Source organism: Urocampus carinirostris, chromosome 4, assembly GCF_059441175.1.
Source record: "Urocampus carinirostris isolate Australia breed hairy pipefish chromosome 4, RoL_Ucar_1.0, whole genome shotgun sequence".
Classification (NCBI taxonomy): Eukaryota; Metazoa; Chordata; class Actinopteri; order Syngnathiformes; family Syngnathidae; genus Urocampus; species Urocampus carinirostris.
The window spans coordinates 26,770,084-26,795,442 of NC_142352.1; the positions used below are offsets into that span (position 1 = coordinate 26,770,084).

Below are 25,359 nucleotides of genomic sequence, written 5' to 3' on the forward strand. Positions count from 1 at the left end.
TCAACGTATAGCCTTCGGGGCGGCTTTTGTATGCAAACCGCAGACAAACGAGGCGGTCAGTACAACAAAGGGGGGGGGGGGGGGTTGGGGGCTTGTCCACGAGGGAGAGGTGATAAATGGCTGCTCATGAGAAAGGACAAAAAGCGACTCACAGCTCGACAAGTTGAAGGTGCTTGAAAAGCTGCCAAGACAGAGTGCTGAGAGGATTCTTCGACAGGTTTCTGCAAAAAGGACAGAAAACAAAAAGATGAAAACGAGACGATTTATCGACTGGGACACGACAGAAAATCTGCCTCGTTTGGTGGTGTAATCAAATCAATTTTGTGGATTTTGAGTACTTTCTGTTTCCAATTCCCATGTGCTAGTGAGGTTTCAAAAAGGGATGATTATGGACCGCTACAACAAGGCGGTTCACACATTTTCAGCATGCGAGCTATTAAGAAAATGAGAAAGTCTAAAAGACGCAGGGTTGTTCACACTTTCAGCATGTATAAAGTGAGCAAGTCAAACTGATCTGCACAACACAAAAAGAGAAATATTTTCAATTTTTTTTTTAAAACAAAAATGATTATTTTTAGATTGCTTTTTATCACCAAAAACGAAATAAAATAAGTGAAGATTTGAGGTCAGTTTTTGAATGCTGATATCATTTCTTAAAACAAACTACTTCACAAAATGAGCAAAACAAATTTTTTCTCAGCATGCAAGACACTGACTAAATGTGCAAATCAGAATACAACAGGGTTCCTCACAGTTTTCCAGCATTTGAGCCATTTTCAAATTGAGCGAGCTCAAAAAGAGCCATCCACCACTGAAAATTCAAACGCTATCATTGTTTATTATTTCTTTTTTTCTTTGATTAAACATAAAGCTTACTAAAATCCATTCATTTGTTCATTCATGGCATTTACATTTATTGTAAACACATGAAAATATAAATCAAATAATAACAGAATGCCTGAAAGAGAGTGGGACCAAGAACACTTCATAAATCACACACCTTTACCTCATACACACTAAATCCAGAGCAAATTTCATTCAGCCCCTATTGACTGACATTCACAGCAGGTGCAAAGCAAGCTGTGCAGTTCAACTCTCAACTCATAGACGACAAAAAAAATAGTTGTGTAACAAGAAAATATTCATAACTGTGTTACTACAGGTAACAGTCCGACATTATTACATAGTAGCACGTGTGATGGCATCACACAGTTGGCATAGATTGATCTGCACATCCATTATGTGAATCTACCTTTCCACAACATCCCAAAGATGCTCTAATGGATTGAGATTTGGTGACTCCTGAGGCCATTTGAGTACAGGGAACTCCTTGTCATGTTCAAGAAACCAGTCTGAGAGGATTCCAGTTTAATGATATGGGGTATTGTTGGGTACATTGTTGTCATAAGGGGAAGGACAACAATTCTCAGGTAGGCTGTGGTGTTGCAACAATGTTCAATTGGTACCAAATGGCCCAAACATGTTCTCAACACCATTAAACCACCACCACCAGCCTCAACCGTTGACTGATGTATGAGGTCAGGTTGTTGGCACCAAATTCTGACCCGACCATCCGAATGTTGCAGCTGAAATCAAGACTTATCAGACCAGGCAAAGTTTTTTCCAATCTTCCATTGTCCAATTTTGATAAGCTTGTGTGAATTGTAGCCTTACTTTCCTGTTCTTGGCTGATAGTAGAGGAACCCGGTGTGGTCTTCTGCTGCTGAAGCTCATTTGTCTTCAGAGATGCTTTTCTGCCTTACGAGGTTATAACGGCTGGTTATATGAGTCACCGTTGTACAGAAAAATACCAGTAGATCAGCAGTTATTGAGGTACTCAGGCAAGCCATTCTGGCACCAACAACCATGGCACGTTCAAAGTCACTCGAATCATCATCTTTCCCCCATACTGTTGCTCGGTTTGAACTGCAGGAGATTGTCTTGACCATGTCTAATACAGTGGCTGGTGACTGTAATACTGATTTGTCCACCCTTTGTTTGGACCAAAAACAAACTAAAATGGATGACCATCAAAGTGTAGACAATGAGTAGACAAAGATCTGATGAAAGCCACTCCTGCCATCGTATAGTGATTTTTAATACTGAAATAATTCCCAGAAGCTTGATACTTACTGATGAGATGTTTCTTGATAAAACAAAAATACAAAAAAAACATGCTTTTATGTTTTTAAACTCAGTGTCAATGCTCCAGAAAATGTATGTATACACTTTGGCACTCATTGATCCGAAATTTGAATTTGATGGTACACCTGCAAGTACTGATTTTTTTCATATCCCTCCATCCATCCGTTACCTGCACTGCTTATCCTGAGTAGGGTCGCAGGGGTGCTGGAGCCTATCCCAGCCATCTTCGGACAGTGGACACCCTGAACAAGTTGCCAGCCAGTTGTAAGGCTAACATTTCATCTGCAGTTATTACTCTTCATTATGTAGACTTTGGGCATTGTTTTAGCTTCTCGTAATGGCCGCCGATTGCCTCATCAAATCCAATGGGAAAGCGAGCAATATATCGGACAGTGGTGAAAAAACAGGTACCAGTCGTAATTCATATTGATTCATTTGGCAGTGAAGTTCTGTTTTTGTTTCCACACAATCCAATTGCACATTTGCTCTTTGGGGTCATTTTAATCGTTTTGCCTTGCTCTTGAATCACATTTCCGCTCTCGTTCCCTCTTTCTATTTGCTGTACGATATCAATCTGCAACAAAATAAGGGGCCTCCGGGGGGAAAACGCGTCGGCAGGCTTCCGGATTAGAGAATGGAAATAAGCACTATTGATAGAGAAGAGAGCAAACTGAGACAACTCAATAAAAGAAAGTTGAAGGCTTTTTAAGTGGAATAATTCAATCCATCGGGACGCCTCGGGCCCTGAGGGAGAAATATGAAGAATTATGGGTAAAAAAAAGGCAGCAAGCGACCGGTCACAACAGCGCAGTGTGTTTAAAAATGAATGCGGGCATCTGTCCGTGTGGTAGTCAGGATTTACTGCATCTCAGAGAGAGCGTTAGCATTAGGTCATAAAGTGCGGCTACAAATCCCATTATTAGCCCAGATGGCTGCGCACAATTACAAACACAACTCGGAAATGCGAACGGACGCACGGACTCTGATTCTGGCAAAAAAACGCCTGGAAATGAGTTTTATCAGCTTTGTGTTTTACATTTCCTGACTTCCTAAGGTTTGAATCTCCCTCTACTGTTAACATCATTCCTGATTTGAGTCTGCTTTGGTCTATTTCTTCTGCAATCGGAGTCTCATCTTTTATCGTTTGTGAATATTTTTTTTTGTTCGTTTTTGCTGTGCTTTTATGTTTCAAGTTTCTGATTTTGAAAGCTTTAGAGCTGCTTTAACTATTGAGTTAAATATATAAAGATACTTTGACTCTTGAGTAAAAGCTTCAGAGATGTAGTTTCAGTTTCCTAAAGCTTCAAAAATGCCTCACGTATCGAGTCACATTTAAAAGTCACTTAATCAAATAAGTTAGATTCAGAGAAGCACTTTGCAGTTTCATTTCCTGAAAGCTTCAGAGAAATCTTAACTATCTGGTGAGAGCTTTAAATAATCCTAAACCTTTGAGTCAAAGCTTCAGGGATGCAGTTTTATTATACAAAAGCTTTGGAAAGGCCTCATATATCAAGTCAGAGCTTTAACCTTCCTTAAAGTTTCAGAGATGCAGTTTGTAGTAGTAAAGATTCAGAGATGCCTTATATCCAAAGTAAAAACTTAGACCTTAGACCTATGAGTTAAAGTTTTAAAGCTGCTTAAACTCCTGGGCATCAGAGATGCTTTAACTCTTGAGTTTAACTCTTAAAGCTACTTATTCCTTTGAGTTAACGATTCAGAGACCTTGGGTTGGTACTTTTATGTGCTCCCAAAAACTTTAGAGGAGCTTTAACTCTTAGGTTCAAGAATCAAGATTAAACTTCTGAGGTAAAGCTTGAGATGTGTAGTGTTTGATTACTAAAGCTACAACAATACCTCAACTATCGATTCAAAGCTTTAAAGTCATTAAAAAGTCAGTTAAAGATTCATTTGCTAAAAGCTTCAGAGACACCTTAACTATCGGGTTAAAGCTTCAAAGACCCTTAAACTTTTGCTTCAGAGATGCAGTTTCAGTATCCTGAAACTTCAGAAATGCCTCAACTATCAAATCAGACCTTTACCTCACTTAAACGTCCAGTATGCAGTTTTTAAAGATTCAGAGATGCCTTATCTCTCACGTTAAAACTTTAAAGCTCCCTTAGACTCCCGAGTTAAAGCTTTGGAGATGCAGTTTCAGTGTCATAACGCTTCAAAAATGCCTTAAATATTGGGTTAAAGCTTTACAGTCACTTAAACTCTAGAGTTAAAGTTTTAACAAGCTTAAATTCTTGAGTTAAAGCTTTGAAGCTGCTTAAACTCTTAGTTCAAAGCTTCAGAGATGTGTACACTCCTGAGTGAAAGATATATGGTGTAGCTTGTGAGTTTAAGCAAGTTTAAGTTACAGTTTTAAAACTTTAACGTTTTTTTTATGGGTTAGAGCCCCCTTTCCAGTGAACATTACCTCTGATTTCAGCCTTCTTTGGTCTATTTCTTCGGCAATCTGAGTGTCGTTTTCGACAATTTTTGTATTTTTTTTGTGAGTGTCTGTATGTTTCAGGTATTCAATAGAGCTTCTGAAAGGCTTTGAAGCTGATTTAACCTGAGTAAAAGCTTTCTTGCTTTTCAAAGCTTTAGATAATCCTTCTCTTTTTCAGATTATGTTTCAGGGATGGACTCTTGAATTGAAGTTTTAAAACTACGAAAACTCGCAATTACAAGGTTCACATTTGTATTAAAGCTTAAAAGTCACTTAAACTCGAGTTAAGGCTTCAGAGATGTTTTACCTCATGAGTTAAAACTTCAGAGATGCAGGTTGCAGTCTATCAAAGCTGTAGAGATGCTTCAACTATTCAGGTAAACCTTTAGAGCTGCTTAAAGACTTGAATCGTTAAAGCCACTTCAACTCTTGAGTTAAAGCTTATAAACAACGTCACTTCAAGAAAACTATACTTTTTGCCCTCATATAGGTTTTAAATCAGGGGATGGTGTAATAATAGTTTGTAGATTGCAATAATCTGTCCTCTGTCAAGCCCTTTGAGACTCCTTGTGATTAAGGTTGTCACAAATGAACATGACTTAACTTGACAATAAGGCCACTTCAACTCTTTTCAGTCGAAGCTTTAAAGCCATTTCAATTCTTCAGTTACTTAGTTGGCATGGCTTCAAAGCGTTATTTTGGACTTAACTCTAGAGTTAAAGCTTTACACTTCAACTCTTGTATTAAGGCTTCAGCGATGTAATATTTTTTGAGATGAAGCTTTAAAGTTGCTATTCTCGAATCAAAGTTTCAGAGATGCTTTAACCATTGATTTAAAGCTTTATAGCCTAAACTCTTGAGTAAAAGCTTAATGAGTAAGTTAAAAATGTAAACTTTAACTCTGAAACCACTTGCCTCAGTTTAATGTGTGTGTGTGTGTGTGTGTGTGTGTGTGTGTGTGTGTGTGTGTGTGTGTGTGTGTGAGTGTTTTAAAGGACTTTAGATTCGGTCTGGTTTCATTTAGTGAGTGTGAGAGTGTTTTAAAGGACTTTAAATCCTGTCTGGGTTCATTTACTGATTTGACGGTTCTTGTGTTTTGTTTTTGTTTGTATAGAGTCATATAGGAAACAGTAACAACTTAACACTTAATGGATGTTATGCCTCATGTAAATAAGGCTCTGGTTCATATCATCTATGTGGGGTCGTCTTATGTTTTTTTCTAATAACTGTTTTTATTTTTGTATTTTGTTTACATGTCCTGTTTTCTGGTTTATGTCTTTAGTGGCTTCATTATGACTTATTTTGATTTTCAGTGCACGTCTTCTATTGTTATCCTCTGTGGCTTTCATCTTTTATGTCTCATATTTTCAATGGTTAGTCAATTTAACATGTTGTATTGTCTTTTACGATTCACATCTTGGGTCTATATTTGATTTTTTTTTTCTTCACTACATCTGTTTTTCTATACTTTTTTTCAAGCATGTTTAGCTGCTAACAAGCTTAACCTTTCCTAGAGTTCATATGTTCTGTACATTTGCACTACATTTTACATTATATGGTTTTCAATGCACTGCAGGCTGTATAGTAATGATTGTATTATTTGTTCATTCCTAAACTTTTCATCACTTCCGTCAATTACAACCCATTAATTTATTTAGTCGTTATTATCTTCATGATTTATTCATTATTTGAAAGTATGTATTTGATTTCTTGATGTATTAATTTATTGAGTTATTATTAAACTTTCACATAGTTTTAAGTTTATTCATTTTGCAATCATAAGAAGGCCTTGAACATAATCATTAATTTCCAGAACCAGTTTACACCAATGGGGTGTTGTAAAATGGGATTTTCCATTACCTCTGTACTTCAGGTTTTGTTTTCTTCATGACCCACCCTCCTAGCATAAGATTTATTGTCAGCTCGGTGGCCTTGGGGGTAGGGCGCCCGCCCCGAGACTGGAAGGTTGTGGTTCAAGCCTCGGCTGAGTCATACCTAAGACTTAAACATTGGCTCCCTGCTTGGCCTTCAGCATTAGGGGGTTGGAATTGGGGGGTTTGGTCACTTAATGACTCCCAACACCTCAGTTGGGTTGAGCGAGGGGCCTGGGAATCCCCTCCTCTGAATCAATCTCCCAAAAAGAGTCACAAATGACTCTAGCTACCTCCCACTAGGGGGATATGGCTGTGGTATCTAATCTCATCTCATCAGCTGCACCGCTTATCCTCAGTAGGGTCGCGGCAGTGCTGGAGCCCATCCCAGCAATCATCGGGCAGTGGGCAGGGGACACCCTAAACTGGTTTCCAGCCAATCGCAGGGCACACGGGGACAGACAACTCACTCGCTCAGTCACACCTAGGGACAATTTGGACCGACCAATTCACCTGAAATGCATGTCTTTGGAATGTGGGAGGAGACCGGAGTGCCCGGAAGAAACCCACGCAAGCACGGGGAGAACATACAAACTCCACACAGTAAGGCCGGGAGCTGGATTTGAACCCACGCAGGAGGTTCCCACGATCTCAGAACTGTGCCGCACACGCGCTAACCACTGCGCCGCCATGCTGCCCATGGCTGTTATATATATATATATATATATATATATATATATATATATATATATATATATATATATATAAATATATATATATATATATATATATATATATATATATATATATATATATATATATATATATATATATATATATATATATATATATATATATATATATATATATATATATATATATATATATATATATATATATATATATATATATATATATATATATATATATATATATATATATATATATATATATATATATATATATAATTTTCGTCTTTGCACTTGTCAAATATAAAGCATTGTTTTGTACCTAATGTTTGGCCAGAATAGTCTGAAATAAAAACAACAACAGAACTGCTCAGCCTCAGTACAAGTTTTACCTGTCTCTCAATTCAGATGTTAAGGAACCTGCGGAGGAGAAAAAAGCCATTCCTCTTCAAAAGCCTTTCATTATAATAATAGTGTAACCAGAAAGTCACACACTTTTTTGAGAGAAAAAGAAAGAAGAAAGAAATAAATGTCAATCAAAATGCCAGCCTCCTCAGTTGAAAGAAGAACACATGATTGTCAATCATGATATTTTGAAGTTACACATATTTCCTGAAACTTGGTTCTATGCTAGTAACTGAAACTTGTGTGCGCATTTCTGAATGTTGCGGACCAACCAAGATAGTTTTTTTCTTGTATGCCACACTGCTACTGCAACGATTATTTCTTCATTCATATCTGTGCTCTCGTTACGCACCTTTTTTTGTCAGTTGGAACTTTTAATTTGCTGAAATTTCAGACGACAATGTGTCCCCTTTTTTTATAGCTGGATTTGTTTTCCCTTATTATTTTGTAAATTTGATCACTAGCGTCCAACCTCTCCACCAGAGAGCCTTGGCCTTCATCACCTACCATCTTTTGGCATTCTAGCGACGCTAACGAATCCACCACTGATTTGTTTATATATTTAGTAATTCACTTAGATCCGTAGCCTCCCACCCTTCAGCGACTCCCCCCAATCCAATTTCAGCTGACATTTCTTGAAGAGATGCGAAGGATGACCTTTCAAGACGCCACACTTCCTGACAGGGATGCGAATGAGGGCTAAAAAAACAACAATAAAAAATTGCACCACTTCACACGTGTCCATGTGCCTGATGATGTTAGGATTGTTATTTAATAGAAAATATATGCTGACAATTAGAAGAATCATTAAATGGTGACTGATTTTGTAACTGTTTGGGACAGTGCTTGTTAGTTAACATCGAGTTTCTGATTATGTTAATTTACAAAATGTTGCTTGGTCCATAAATATATGATTGTCAGAGTCCTTGTTGCCCCAATATCTTCAATAATCAGTTTCAGTTTCTTAGGAAAACGAGGCATAAGTGACAGATCTGTCATAATTATCTGAAAGACGTAACAACCATGGACGAGTATCATGAAACTGGATCCAACAAACTGCAAGGAAGAATCCAAACTATTAAAGACAGACAGTATACCCGGCCAATGGAATACATTATTTATAGAAAAACATTATTCTTGGAAAACCAGAAATTAATTGGAAATAAAAGTCCAATGTCTTATGAGACATTGATTGCAGAAGATGTGATAAAAGATTATGTAAACTACAGCACAATACAGATTGTAGAAAACGTTGCTAAGGGTCCGCACAAACCCACTATTCATACACATCTTAAAATTGAATGAGTAATTGCCGAAAAACTGTGTATACCCAAAAACTGCAAAACCTTCTAAAAAGGAGAAAGTCTGTATTTGTTAGGGGGTGTAACAGTTGGACAATTCCATGATCAATGCACACCACCTACGACTACTTAACTTTCAAAATATGCAGTTGTACCTAATCTTTCCCACGTCAGCAACTATAATTCCTTCCTCACACAGGGCACCTTAAATGTAGCGACTATTGCAATCAGTCTATTAGAATAATTATTTGATCACAATATTATCGACAAAAAAACAGGCATTGTTTTATGTACATCAACACAAGTTATGTATTTAGGGAACAATCTTGATGACACTGAAAAACACAGTTGATTAAAGCTGATAAAAGCACCTTCATGTTATTGTTGTGTAGCACAAAACCAAAATCCCATTCTAAATTATGTTTAGTATTTTTTCTCTCTTCTCTTTTCTATGTTTTTGTATGTGATTTTCCTGTGTTGGTTGGGGACGGATGCCACATTTTTTTTTACTTATTTCTCTCCTTTTCTGTTTCCTTTCAATCGTCGATACATTGTGCCCGGTCGACTATTGGATAAAAAGGGGCGATATAGCTAATCTGGGTCTTGCGTGGCGGATCTTGTTTCTATCCTTTCTGCTTAAAATCAACTTCTTCCATGCGGCCGTGATCGATTATCCCCGGTAGACTATTGCATGTTAAAAATTGGGGGTGTAACTTGCGGTTCTGATCCCCATTAACCACGATAAATTGGGGATTACAGTAGTACTGAGCCATCTTTAAAAATATGACCTCAGTGAAATCAAGGTGAAACACAAAACAAACATTCTGTTTTATACTGCATTACAGTATGTCACTGGGTTAAACATTCTTCTACTGTTTTAGATTATACTGACGAAGTAAAACAAGAACATATTGAGAAAGGGAAGGTACATCTTTCCAAAAAAGCATTTCTTAATACAGTCAAATCCGTTTCAAAGCAGATTAAAGGTTCAAACTACACTATATAAAACCATTACTGTTGCTGTAGTACTACCAAATGTAAGGTCTGAACATCACACAGCTTAATATTCCCACATCTCATTTTACGTTTTTCATCCAAGGTATCACACAGTTCACTGGACCAATACGCAAGTTGGGCCTACCCACCCTCAAAGCAAGCTGCCCCAATGAGCACGCTAATAGAGTACTGAAGCTATTAGTGACTGCCACTGCCGCAAAAATACTAGTTTTAATTCTTATTTTTTGCAGTCTTCTTGAAATTCAAGAAAAGCAGATTGAAAGGGGGGGGTTGGGGTTTTTAAGGCTTATTGTTCTATCTTCGTTATTCATTATCCATTATCCGTTATCGGTCAGTTCATAATACGCTACAAAGCCTAGGAGCCGGGACACTTACTCTCAGCCAAAAGGCCAAGCTAAGGTCCTAGCCCTAAAGCCTTGCTGCGATCATTGCGAATGCACCGTTCCCGGAGGTACTGCAATACCGGGCCGATGCGTGGAGTGGACAGAGCAAGCTCTTATTCCATCTCCGGATTGCAAAAATCAAAGATCATGGCTACTACACTTGATCTTCATAGACAGTACACCATCTTATAACCACAGATTGAAAGGATCCTTGCACAAGAGTGCTCATGAAATCGTGCAACCTTGAACATGAAATGTGTCCAATCGAATTTGGTGTGGCTCTGTAGTAAAGTGATTGCTGGTTCAATCTCAAGCCATAGGGATTATTAATTTGCCATCATTGGAAATAGTCGATCTCTCCGAAAATGTGGGTCTGTGGGCATTTTGAAAGATCAAAGCACAAAATATGTGCTGGGTATCGTTTCTATCGAGGTAGGTTTTTCAGTCTGGTATTTTTGTCAAGGTCCACCTCCCATTCCCCCGGTAAAGTATTTTCTTTGATGGTATTAACCATCCAAAATACAATAACTTAATATTTTATATGGACAGATTATTTTTGAAAGACAGAAATCCTTGCTACTTTAACCAGAGATAACAGTAGTATGAGGCCATCCCTAAAAAGATGACTTTTCAGTTGTCCCCTTTTTTTTAAAACATAACTACATATTGCAAATGAGAACCATTACAACAAACCAGCTGCACCGAGGTGCTATCATGTTTGTGTGATCACAAAGCAACGAGACAAAAAAAAAAAATCTGGAAACCTGCTTTCCCAAGTGACTCGGCAGGCTCAGATGTGAAGCAGCAGGAAGTGTACGAAATTCATCGCACCCGGCACAGACTTCAAAGGGCAGCCCTTCATTATAATCGTCGCAAACGTGCAGGTAGATAAAGTCGGTCGGACGGTTGGTCGGTACAGTCTCTGTTGGTTAGAATACTCTCAGGAGATAGCGATGATATAAATAGTTGATTATTTAATCCTGTGGAAAACACTTTTTCTTTGGTCTTTAGGCTGCTTGACATCGAAAAGTGGATTACACTCAATCTAAATCTAAATCGTCCTTCAAGATGTGACCTTGAGGGTCCAGCAAACACAATGGAAAAATGGCACCATAAAGAAGCAAGTAACCAACTCCCGAGTCCCTAATCTTAAATATACCCCTCAATTTCAAAGCATTATAGTTGCTGAATCCCTAATCCGAATAATTAGAAAATGTTTAACAAACTACTTAAGCTAAAATTTTAACCATAAAAGCAACCACCGTCAGGTTCCAACGTAACCAGAGAAGTGGATGCCATCAAAATAAACAGAAGATAAAATGTTGAAAAGTTATGCATTCATAGTGTATGGAAAAAGAAGAAAACACTTTACTCTGATCTTCATAATTCCAAGACAAAAAAAGTTACTCTAACACAGGCTTAACTATGCATCCCTGCTACATAATGTTAAAACGTTAAAAATATCTAACTAAACAAGTAACCGCAGGTTATGTTAGAATACCAACAACATCTTATTAGAAAAAAAAAGAAAAAAAAGAAAGAGGATGCAGGAAACATTCACACTGTTGTTGCTGCTAAATATTTCATTGCACTACTCTTACAATGCATTATTTTTCTTTGAACTATTATTATAATTGACTTAAGCATAAGTGGGCTTGCATTGGGTTAAAAAATGTGGTCAAGGGGCCGATCAATTTTTTTTCAAAAAATTATGAATCAATATGCATGCAGACATCTACTGTACATGTAATATTTTTATGTTTATTTCTAAATATAACAGTTGCATCAAATTGTTTTTTAACATGTTTGTAGAATTGCTTAACTCTAGTTTTGTAGTATTTCGTAGTAATATTGTTGTTTTATTTTGTAGTATTTCTGTCATAGTATTTTAGTATTATAGTGCTACTATAGCGATCATTTTGAAGTGTTTCCATGGTTGTGTTTTAGTGTATTTCCATTTTTTTCTAATTGAATTTTTTACATGTTTATCCTGGAGTGCCATGTCTAATCTTTTTGTAAATAGTGTTCACTACATTGTAATTGATGACAATTAAGACAATTACTTTTCTATAAAATGGTCCAACAGGAAGAGAATAAAGTATGAAAGTAGGACGACACAAGAAACATTCCCACAAATGCACCAAACTCTTACTGAACATAAACATGGACAAAAGACAATGAAGGATATATTGGAACCAAAAATTAAAGTCATATTATGCAAATACCAAGAATTCTATGTGAACAGAAACAGAGAAAAAAAACACTACAGGAACTCACACATGGGTAAAACTTCATAATGTTCCAACACCAACAAGTTCCAACAGGACAAAAGATGAAAGGGGGAGTACACAATAAACTGGTATCTTGTAACGTGACCAAAAATAGTGTGATAATGAGAATGAAACAAATGACTTTTCATGTATCGTCTAAATCCCTAGTGGCCTGGTTGATATGATCCAGAGCTCTAAACGGCACGATATGGGTATCACTCGTGTTGCATCCAATGTTTTGTATTGGTGAACAACTCTCAATGGTCGCTAGAAGCCGGTGGCGCTCTAAGCGTTGCTATCCAGTTTAATCCCCGTTGCTGCCATAGTTATGCAAGTGTGGTTAGTGATAAAATGTATCGAGTGAATAATCATTGCATAGATATTGTAAATAATTTCCAATTTTGCCCACATATGAGGCACAACGGCTCAGAAGGCCATTCAAATTTTTGGCCACCCTTGGCATGCATGTTGAATGTTAGTGTGTATTATTTGGATGAGAACTTAACACTGAGGTAGCTCAGCCATTTATTTACATTTTGATTTACAACCACTCAGAATGTTCAGTGACATCAGACCTATCCATACCCGCACATTTTTTTTTAAATTTTGTCATCCCCTCCTCTGCGCCCCTCACATGTTAATTTTGCTCGTAAACCACTATTCTTTGTTCTTTGGTGCCACCAGCTTTTGTAGTGTTATGAACACTCAACAAAAAAAAACTTTTTTCTCCACAATTGATTCCACGTAATTGAAGAGAAAAATACCAAATTCCTGGGATATGCATTGAAAAGTACCAGATTAATGCAATATCAACAATAGATAAGTCCAAATAATGTTCATAGTATGTTTTGTGTTCAGTAGGCTATGTGAGTTCGCTCGAATACAATAATGTTTTGTTTTGACCATCTACATCAGAACCCGGGAAGAGTTGAGCTCCCAAGTTTTGACTTGTTATTGCTCTCTCTTTGATTAAAAATACAAATAACATAAAGATGTGCATAATATGTACCGGCATGCCAAAAGGGTTAACATCAGGACACCCACCTTAAAATCTAAACATAAACCATTACTCAGTCTTTGATAGCCTCCCAGAAAGAAAAAAACGATCAAATTAAACTTTGCAAAAGTCCACCGACAAAACAACGGGCAAGATGCTCATAGTGCGGATGTTAACAAGCAGCCCGGCCGCTTAATGAAAATTGTCGTGAATCTAATGAGGGACACTGGCAGTCGCCGCAAGACTTCGAAGCTTTTTATCCACTGTTCGGATTCTATTTGCTCATCCGACCGTCATCAGCTGGCGGGAAGCTGCCAGGAGGAGTTCTCTTTATGAAATGCCTCTTGGTGGAATCAATACAAATGTTGGACTTGATTAAAACACCAATAAGGCTTTCACCCAATGGACCTCAAGCGTGTAGCAGGCGCTTTGTTTTGGGGTTCTGTTGTGTTGTTTTTCGTGTTTTTTTGTCTTGGAGAAGTGAGTCGGTGGAGCATGATGATTTTGTTTGCATTTGGCCTTGAATGATTGCATTCTTCCCAGAGAGAAAAACAACATTCTTGTTCAGGCCAGAATAAAAAATAATATCTGAAAACACATCGTCGTATTCATTTGTATAAGATAAATCTGAAATGGTTCTGAAATGGTGATATGATAGAACTATTGATAAGCTGTGCTGGGTCAGTACAGAAATAATTCTAATTGTATTCAGGAAATACTGCATTAAAACACTTGTCTCTAATTGAAAATGGTATAGTTCTGGGGTCAACCCCTAAAATTGAAACAAACAACCCAGGGTTCAAATTATTAGTGTGAAGGGCTACTAAATAGATCAAGGGCTACCAACCTGGTTTCTGTTCGACCACTTATACAGTAGCTAACCACTGTGATTTTCTTGGAAATTTGATTTCAACCTGTCATGAGAAATCATGAATCCATCTGGTGACGAAAAGTTATTTAGCAGAGATGTGAGGTTAGGTAAAAATGTGCAAAAAAAATGTGTTTAAGTATGAATATTCCAGTTTCATTCTAACAACCTTCCAGGTTAAGATCTTCCAAGTATTCAAAGTTAAAAACGAAGCCTGCTGTAATAGAAAATAGCATTGTGGGGGGCACCTTAAGGGTTTGGTGCCTTGTTTTCCTGTTCTCCTTGAAAGTTAAAAATCAATTGATGTCTTCATTATTTTGAGTGTACGGTATCTTAAACTATACTATAGACTAATCACAAACTGAGAGAAATTAATTAATTTTCAAATTGCAAGGAGAACAGGAGAGGAATTTACAAGAAACCATCACAATGCTGAAATCTAAATCTCCTCTGAAAGCCCTTCCCAGAGCCCCTTAGTTTTATGAAATTCCCAAGATGACAGATATGTTTAGTATGTTCTTAATATTGGACACACGCAAAGGAGATTTCATATGGTGCCAGTTGGGAGCTTTCACTATGAGTGCACACTGTTTTTCGTTATTTTGACTCTTGCTGCCGGCCAAACATGTTGCTGTTCTTTGATTCCCACTCTCCTTACGGCAGATCTTCTTTTGTTACCTAGACCATGTAATGAAAAGGGCTCAGGAAAGGGCCTTTAGAACAGGTTGGACTTTCTTATCTGAACGCTTCTCTCTCTCTTTAAGCAAGTTACTAAACTTTAAACAGTTCAGTCAAAAAAATCATTTTTTTCACCCTAAATGGAGCGGAAATAAAAGAACAGCAACATTATTGGCCGATAATGACGATGATGTACTCAGTGCCTTCTAGTCAGCAACACAACAGTGAGGTTTTATAGTCAAAATAAAGAACAGGCACCCTCTTCTTCGCAGGTGCCCAATATTAAAAACAGAGTAAACTAAAACAAACAACAGAAAATAGGTACCCAACCCCCATAAAAGCTCCACTTATTTTGCTCTCCATCATCTCATAATGTTCATATCAGTTCTTCGACACTGTGCTAATACAGTGGGCACCCTGCATCTGTTCACCATCTTGTAGTTCCTCCCAGCAATCCAAAAAGCTCCGCATGAGATGACAGCTGGGCCAAAGAGCAACACTGAGTCTCCGCTGTGCCAGTGTGTACCCCCCGAAGTACACACAAACACAAACCCAGTCCCGAGGAGGGGATTTAACACCGCTACAGTTAATTAAAACAGGACGAGGCAGCCTCATGCCAGCGCGTATTGTTTCCAGCTGCAATGAAATGCGATGAAGATGAGCAGACAGAAAAAGAATCGCATCACTTTTGTTTTAGAATGTGATAATCGAGTGGTAGACAATACTTGTCTAGTAGAAGAGTTGATGGTTTCGAAGAGTCTGCCAGGAATGAAGATGTAAAATCATTCCAATTTGGGACTCCTTCAAGCACATTTATTTGTATTCAGTTGCAGATATTTTTCTCAAATTGGGGGTGCCGGCAAATTTTTGCCATTTTGACTCAATTGTGATGGCTTATAGAACGTTTTAAAGGATAAGACATATCAAAATAAAGCTTTAACGAAAAAGTATATTTCTAGCTTTTACTGTTGTTCAATATACAACTGTTAAACAATTCTAATTTTCTTGAAAACACTTGTTTCCAAAAATAAAACAAAATACAACTATGATATTAGTACTACTCCGTATTGATAATTAATTTGAATCGGTACAGAACCAGGGTTTGTAAGGGTGCTTAAAATGCTTGAAAACCTTGAATTTGATTGTGTTTTTAAGGTTTGAAAAGTGCCTGATTTTTGGGTGAAGTGCTTGTAAATGCTTGAAATTGTTGCCATGTTTTCCACAGTCTGACTTGATGAACCACACATTCAATGAAGAAAAGTTAATCAAGCCTGCTTAAAACGACCCCGACAGGTCTGCTCTGGTGGCTTCAGTTTGCTTTTGCACTGTTTTCCCCTGATGACTGAGGGTAGCTGGCATTAGTTTGTACGGTGATATCATGTGAAGAGTTGACCATTACACGTCGCTCCTAGGAGGGGAAGACACCAATATGGTGGATACAGGAAAAATTAGAGAATTGGTTTGAAAGTGCTAAAAAAATGCTTGAATTTGGCCATAAAAAAGGTGTACGAACCCTGCGGGGTGTTTGAGCTCTGAGTTGTCTATTGAAAGTAATTTGAATACATAAATACTGAATGATTAAAAAAATACATTTATGACTAAATAAAATAATGAGAGAATTTGATAAATAAAAAAAACAAATGGATGGATAAATAAATAAATAGTTATACATAAATTAAACAAATAAATAAATGATCAAATTTAGCGAGCTAATATTGTCTTTTGTTTTGTTTGTCCTACAAGTTTTTGTTTTCAAACACATATATTTGATTCATATTAAACCTATTTCCAGTAGACAGAAATATGCTTTTAATTATTTAAAAAACAAACAAAAAAACAACTCTAATATATATTCTCCATTAAATAGAATTTCAAACTAAAACAATGATTGCCGAACTAGGCTATCGCCTAACAAACTACTTTTTCAAGTTTCATTGAACTCAATGAGATGTTTTTTTTTTGTTTAAACATCAGATAAAGCAAAGAAGCTCATGTCACACAGACATAACCCCTTAAAAATAAGAAATCATCTCTTCCGAAGCCTCGGCAGCCAGGATGTAAAGAGCAGGCGAGGTTTGTTCATTTCATGAATTGTTTACAGCTTCAACAGACGCTCGCTGGCTCGTTGGGTCGCCGGCTTTCTTGTTGTTTTATTGTGTTATGGTGAGATGAATTCCTGCCCTGGCTGCTGAGGGGCTACAGCGAAAATGTAATTCCTGTGTCGCATCAGTGCTGGGCTTTTATTAATTTCACAAGGCTGCTGTGTCGCTTAGCTTCATCACAGAGAGCACTTTGGTTACTGTGGCAACCCAAGCTCAACGTTTGAATAAAAAATGTCAATTGTAAATTACTCCTTTCTGGTTGTCTTTAGGGGACAAACAAACTGGTTTTGCTAAATATGTCTAAGTTAGTTCCTTTTTTGTGGCGGCAGTAGCTCAGGAGGTAGAGTGATCGTTTTAGGATTAAGGGATCCCAGTTCGAATCCCGGCTTGTCCGTGTTACATGCCGAAGTGTCCTTGGGTAAGACACTGAACCCCCAATACCCCCAATAAGCAGGTTAGCGCCTTACATGGCTGCACAGATCACGGCCGCTATTGGGAAATGTGAAGCACAATGTAAAGCGCTTTGGGAAGTCATTGACTTGAAAAGCGCTATATAAATGCAGATCATTTCATTTCATTTCATTCAAGCAAGATAACGCCTTTTTCATTGATTTGTTGGACTAAAACAAAGTCAAGAGTAGCGACCAAGCTCCACTTTAGTCCAAAACAGAGTAAAACTGAAACATGCAATGAAAATTACAGTGAGACTAAGAAGACAGAAAATAATTGACGAGCGATGATCAAAAACTACAAAGCAAATAGAAAATGGGAGGGAGCTGACATAATTGTCCGCTATAGTGTTGCTACAGGTACCCAAAACCCTTAAAACGGCTTGGAAAAAATGAGAAGTAAAATGAGTGTTATAGGGTTAATAGTTCAGTCATTTCAAACAGGCCTGGATGTGGCCCGTTCGATGATCTAATCCGACTCGCCATAAATTCCTGAGTATGTCAGAAAAGAAACAATAGTGTTTCTAGGTTATTCATTTCAAAAGCTATGATTTTTAAAATAAATGCAAACCAAATTGTCCCTCTAGTAATAATATGTGCTTTATCTGAGGTAGGGAAAAAACTTTTTTATTTTATTTTGTCTTTTATCTTTTTTTCATTTATTTCAAACCACTCTAAAAATTAAGGCAAACACGTAATTGATTGGTCAACAGGAAATATTTTATCAAAAGAATATTATCCTGCTCTTCTTTCGTGTGTGTAGAACACAATTTATTTAGCCTAACTCCACTTACAATAAAGTCAAGATCAGCGTCAAAGCTCCTCTTTAATCCAAAACAGTGTAAAACTGAAAAATGCATTAAAGCTGACACCAAAAAACGTTTGATGAACAATGATTGGAATCCAGAAATAAATTAGCAATGTCAATAAAACAACTAAAAAAATACAGATCAAGGAAAGATGCATTTCCAATCTTTCAGACCAAGGAGTCAAAGGCACATCAACAGAAGTAGAGGGCTGCAGATCGTGATTCTCAATGTCCAACTAGATTTAACCAATATGGCTCCAAATGTGACGTCACTCACTGTCAGAGTTAACAAGACAGTGAAAAAAACATATAATGCTAGTTGTATTGATCAACAGGTATAGCATAAAATACAACACTATTTTGTATGTACAAAACCTGGCATGCACTAAATTCATTTTCATTGTAGAGTTAAATGAAATTGATATATTATAAAATAATATATATATATATATATATATATATATATATATATATATATATATATATATATATATATATATATATATATATATATATATATATATATATATATATATATAGAGAGAGAGAGAGAGAGAGAGAGAGAGAGACACCCTGAACTGGTTGCCACCTAGTTGCAGGGCACACAAGGACACATCTCGCTAATTTACATCTAGAGACAATTTGGACTGGCCAATTAACCTCACATGCATGTTTTTGGAATGTGGGAGGAAACCGGAGTGCCGGGAGGAAACCCACGCAGGTACGGGGAGAACTTGCAAACTACGCATGGGGATGCTGCGGGAGCTGGAATCAAACCACGGACTTTGCACTGTGGGACTGCGCGCTAATATTCTAAGTGTCAACTAAAGTTAAACTTGACATTTAATAAAAATGAAAGTTTATTTCGTATCTTCATGTTGAGTCTCCCTAGGACAGACACATTATTTCTCTGACTTTTATAACATTACTTCGGCACCAGCATATATAATACAGGTGTTTTATTGGAGCGCGCATAACCATGAAGTCCGCATCCTGTCAAAAATGATAAATCAGCAAAAACACATACTTCCACAAAGGGTTGTTTTGGTGCAATGATTATTTATAACTTCAATGAAAAAATGATGAATCAGTGTTCTTTTACAACATTCGTAAGAAGGTATACGCTTAAATATGCGCTTTAAAGACTATGCCACCGCTTCAAAAGCACAGATGAAAAAAAATGGTGACCCGTAGGAGTCAAGTGAAGCTCTTTTAACAACTTGTCGCTTGGCACGTTGACTATTTCCATTTCATTAGAGAGGATAAAAAAATAGAAGGGAAAGTGAAGAGTTTCTCCTTGACAGGCCTCAAGGACATGCAAGCATTTCAACAGCCTCGCTTATAGGCCGTGCCGCTATGCAAATTTATGGAAATGCAGGTAAGGTTGGCGGAATGAAGATTTACCATGCGGGCATCTTCACATAATGCCTTGTTATCTTCAAGCGATGGTCCACCACCCACACCGTCATGGAGTAACAAAGACATATGAGGCGTTCCAGGTTTGCGTCAGGGGGGACGCTGGGTTAAAGGTGATAGATGAGTGACAAAATGAAATAAAACGTCAATGCCATTGTCACAAAAAACAGCCCGGGGGAAGACCGCATGGGAGTTGAGCCAATTGACGGGTTTGGGGATTTCAAAACCTTGAGGATGGTTTATTTGGGAATGTAAAATTTAAAAAACCTGGGATAGGACACACAAAAATCTAAATCAGTCTATGCTTGAAAATGCAAAGAGAGCCAACCAGTGTTCCCTCTAAGCTGCGTGCGTGCGCAATTGCGCACCGCTCGCACATTCTCAGAGCACAAAAAAATCTAGCCAGCGCACACAAATGAGGGCTCAAAATTACTAAATAAGAAGCGACTTAAGTCAAAGTTACAGTGCATGAACGTAAAAATACACGGGTTCCCCTGACGTTGTGTCCTAAATGCGGTAATTTGAAGTCGAGTCGAAGTAGAACGAAATTGAGTAAAGTTAGTAGAGTTTGTCGGGGAACCGGCTTCTTCGGCTCGGCTCACTAAAAGCAACCGGCTCTTTCGGGTCCTAAATGGCTCTTCTGGTTGTTTTTACTTCTTTTATTCCAACATGACCAAATATTATGTAAAATAATGCACACAATGACTTGAAGGAAGGGGGGAATGGAACAAAAAAGAAAAAAATAACAAAATGAAAAAGTAGTGAAAAGCTGAGAAAAAAAGAAACAAAAGGAAGAGAAAAAAAGGAAACATTTAGAAAAAAGCCAGAAAAAAATAAAAGAAAGAAATGTTGGAAAAAAATAAATAGAGAACAAAAAGAAAAAAAGTAACAGCTCGGAAAAAATGAACACAATGAGATTTTTTTTAAACAAATTTTTAAAAAGTAGGAAAAAAACATGGAAAAAAGAAAAAAAAAATTGTGTTGCATTCAAATAATTTCCAATTATATCAAGTGAATCTTGTTGCCAACATTGTACTTCAACTAAAAATGTGATTAAGTACATTTCTGTATCTTACAACCGACTAAATAAGCCCCCAAAAATGTTGATATTACGCGACAAAATATATAAGGAAATAAAAAGAAATGGATATCTTGTGAAAGAATTGTAAGAACAAACGACGTTTGTAGGCCGTACAACCTTTGCAATAATACACGAGTCAATTCATTCAAATGAGAAAAATAATTTTGGTTTGAATTTTTTGGTTTTGAAATATTTGGTAAATTTGAGTAACCGCCCCCCTTACAACATTGCATTTGCCGATGCTTGAAACTGCAAAGGAACTCTAATCAGCCGACAGTAGTTGTTACAAGGTTTCCAAACATTTACGTTATAGTAGCAATACTTGTACGGAATTCTGAATTTTAGTCAGTACAATGAATTGAGTTTTATATAAAAACTGATTTTCTGCGTAAATTTTAATGTCAACTTTATTCCATATTGACTGCTGCGCTAGTTGATTAAGATTAACAGCCGTGGATAGAGTCTGCAAACGGGTGTCCAAACCCATGAATAATACACTACTTTTCTGTACTAGACATTTCCCTGCTGATTCATTTAAAATGTAAGAAACTGAAGTACATTAGTTTGTTTTAATGCCTGTTTAAGCCTACTGCTTAAGATCCGGTGCATCTTGTATAACATGAGGTCGAATTCCTTTTTTAAATTTGCCCTTCCGGCTTTTATCCAGATGTGCTATGTAGTCAGAAATTTGCGGTAGTTGGTTTACCTACGTTCTTGGTTGGAAGTCTAAATTGTGAGCACATGGAATGTGACCTCCAGTCTTGGAATTACATTCTTGAGTTCTTTTTTTGAAAATCTATAGCTACTAAGTCCATTTTTGGCTTCCGTCATAATAATTGACATTGCAGTCATAAAGTGCAGCTCAAAGAAAGAAAAGCCTCAGTTTTTCTTGATGGAAAAGCATGTCATGATGCTGGATAAACTGAACACTTTCTTATTTATAACATTTGAATGCAACCAAGAAGGGAAGTATAACATAAGGCCAAACTCTTGAGTGCACTAAATGTATAGAACAAAATCAAATTAAAATGTTTTGCTTTCATTTTCATCAAGCCATTTGTCCAATTACGCTAACAAACTGACAATTGTAAGCAAACATAATAGGAAGAGGAGGTAATTACGCAATGGAAGCTGTTTTGGGATGTTTATCAATCAAAGTTGTATTGCCTACTAAAATGAAATCACTCATAAATACAGATGTGGAATATGAAACAGAATAAAAAACATTTTGAAAACCACTTGGTTAAAATAAAAGTGTATAAATGACATGTAAGAGTCAACTCCAGATGCTAAAACGAATCATTTTTTGTTTTTTTCGGCCTTCCCCTTCGTGCAAAAACGAGCAGAAGATTGGCGAGACGTTGAGGGCGTAACGCCTGGGCACAGCTGGCAAACATTCGTAGCGGGCAGCCAACGCATTTTCGCGTGATACGGATGACAAAAGCCTGTTCGTGCTTACCATTTTGCTTCACACACAACCGTTAAATTCAATCTGGTAGAGTGCGGAACTGTGACTAAACGAATCCCTTGATCAAGGTATACACTGTAACAAGAGTCACCAACCTTTTTAAAGCTAAAATCTACTTTTATGCTACTTATTATTGTGAAGGGTTATGTGTTTTGGTTTTGGGTGCGTTACTAAAAAACAGCAATTAGTTAGTGTTACTAAATTTAAAAAAATATTTTCACACAACCCCTCCTCTAAATTACTGACAATAAAAATAGCGTGTTACTTTAAAAGTAACTACGTACGCTGCCCTACTTACGAACAAGATTATTTTTATTTTAAACATTTTTTTAATTGGAAAATCTATCCGAAATGGCAGCTGGAATACAATATTTCACCATTTACTTTAAAAAAGGCGTCACTAAATATTTTGGGGTTGAAAGCTCCTTATGTCGGTACTAATTAGCCTCAAACGCTACCACTAAAATGTTAGCACTATATATATATATATATATATATATATATATATATATATATATATATATATATATATATATATATATATATATATATATATATATATATATATATATATATATATATATATATATATATATATATTCCAAAAACATGCATATCAGGTTCATTGGCCAGTCTGAATTGTCCCTAGGTGTGAATGAGCGAGTTGTCTGTCCCTGTGTGCCCTGCAACTGGCTGGCAAACAGTTAAGGGTGTCCCCTGCCCACTGCCCGGAGATAGCTGGGATGGGCTCCAGCACCCCCGCGACCCTACTGAGGATAAGCAGTGCCGATAACTGATGGATGGATATATATATATATATATATATATATATATATATATATATATATATATATATATATATATATATATATATATATATATATATATATATATATATATATATATATATATATATATATATATATATATATATATCGTAAGTTGAATTTGTTCATAAGTTGCTTCAGTTCTTTGTTTTGTATATTTAAAGTTATACAAGTATGTTTAAGGCTTGTATAAGTAACCTGTATTGTTTTGTACTGGAGTTATGGATGCTATTTTATAGTAAAAAGAAAATGTTTTTCAAATGATTACAATCGTTCTTTGTAATCACCTTAATTACAGATCTTTAATCCTAGAGTAAATCTTAACTGGTCATGGAAACCGATACCACTTACCAATTATGTTAGTACATACCCGTCTCTGTTCTTAAATAGATAAATGAATACGAATACCTTTAAATTAAAATATAACCATTTTCCTTAAAGTCCTGTGTAAAGAAACAACAATTGATTTACCTATGATTTTTTTTTATAATATTGGTATGATAACTCATGTATTCCATGTATTCAAATCGATGTTGTTTTTTTCTTGTGTACAACTAGGAGGCACCTAATAATACACACTGTCCCTTTATCATTGCAAGCATTCTAAGGTGATCTACCATTTTGGTTGATTGGTTTGTTGGTTGGTCTATGTGCACATCTATTAGTTAAACCATTCCTTTATTTTGCCAACATTTTGCTAATTATATGAATTTTTCCAAGGCTTTTTTTAATATTGCCAAATTAGAGTCACAAATCTAATTAAAACTTTTCCTTTCGATAACTCTGTCCTTGTTTTGTTTTGAAAGCCACTAGCGACGATTGTGGAGAAATCCAATCAAGCACTCATAGGAACTGGAGGATTATCACAAAAGCACATTCACAATATGCTTCTTTCTCACTGGAAAAATAGGTCTACCCTTAATTAAAATGTCATGAGGTCTTGCTAGGTTTATCTGTATGCACATCTCAGTAGTTCCAAGAGTATCCATGCAATGCTACCCCAAAAATACTTCATATATCTTCAGACTTCCGAGCTAAAGTGACAGTTGTTACTAATGCCAACTGAAATATCCTTCAAAATATCAGTTTGAAAACAAAATGGCAACCGGATATCTTTTTTGTAACCTTAAAGGCAAAGCTTTTATTATATAACGCCAGTGCTGTCAAATAGTTCATTCAAGAAAAAAAACCCTGATGATTCACCATAATTAACCATGTGAAGAAATGCTTACAACTACTGATGCTCAAATTTCCATTTTCCTATGGTAGCTTGTCCCGTATTTTCTGCACTTAACAACCACTTACAGCTAAGTCATGCATGGGATGGTCGCCAAGATCTGATATGCAGGCTTCTTTAACTTTATGTTTTACTGTTTCCATCTCTAGCCATACATTTTATCCATTTGGCTGCAGGCTATGGCTCGTTGCTAGCTGCTATTGTTAGCTGCTGTTGCTGCTTTCTTAAGTGGCAATCAAGGGTCATGCAAGGTCATGCAACCGAATGTTCCCGGGTCCTATGATTTGCCCGTCTTTGATATCTTTTTTTTCACCATTGTGTCCTTCTCTAGCCATTCAAGTAAGCCCACTTGGCTATGTTTCGCCAGTATTGTTAGCTCCTCTTGCTAAGCCTTTGAGTGTCACTTGTTTTCCACAGGTGGGGTTCGTGATTAAGGGTCCAGACGCTAGACAAATTCTGGTTTGCTCTTGAAATATTTTACTGGACTTTTTCGTAGCTTCTCTCGCTACCCGCTTAAGGTTTTTGCTCTTACCAGCTCCGACCATTTTTGCTCTTATCAGCCGCACTCGTTCTCACATGGACAAGACAAAAACGAGAATGTGATCACGATGGAATACAAAATACAATGAATGCACACTTACACACTTAGCTACATTAGACCAAAAACATCAAAAAGACAACGTAGCATATGTAGGATCCCTAACTAACTCTAACCAAGCAAAACACGAGAGAAAATGAATACAAGGTATGTTGTATAGTAAACTCTAAACGGAACAAAAAACAAGCAAGACAACGCAGAATATGTTGGGATACTGATGAGCTATTTCTGAACAAAACATGAAAAGAGATTACTATGCATCCCTGATACATAATGATTGGTCTTCTGCTGTTACTCATGGGAACTAACACCAGA

General features: G+C 36.8%; 1 protein-coding gene and 1 pseudogene across 2 annotated transcripts in view; both read right to left on the reverse strand.

Annotated features, from left to right (window-relative positions):
* ntrk3b (neurotrophic tyrosine kinase, receptor, type 3b) overlaps positions 1-25,359 on the reverse strand; it is a 355,088-nt gene that overhangs the window by 208,178 nt on the left and 121,551 nt on the right. For both annotated transcript variants that reach the window (XM_088333994.1, XM_088333995.1), the window contains exon 4: positions 153-221. In XM_088333994.1, the coding sequence (XP_088190120.1) occupies positions 153-221 (69 nt within the window). The remainder of the gene's footprint in view (positions 1-152; positions 222-25,359) is intronic.
* LOC148367171 (U2 spliceosomal RNA) lies at positions 10,292-10,425 on the reverse strand (annotated as a pseudogene).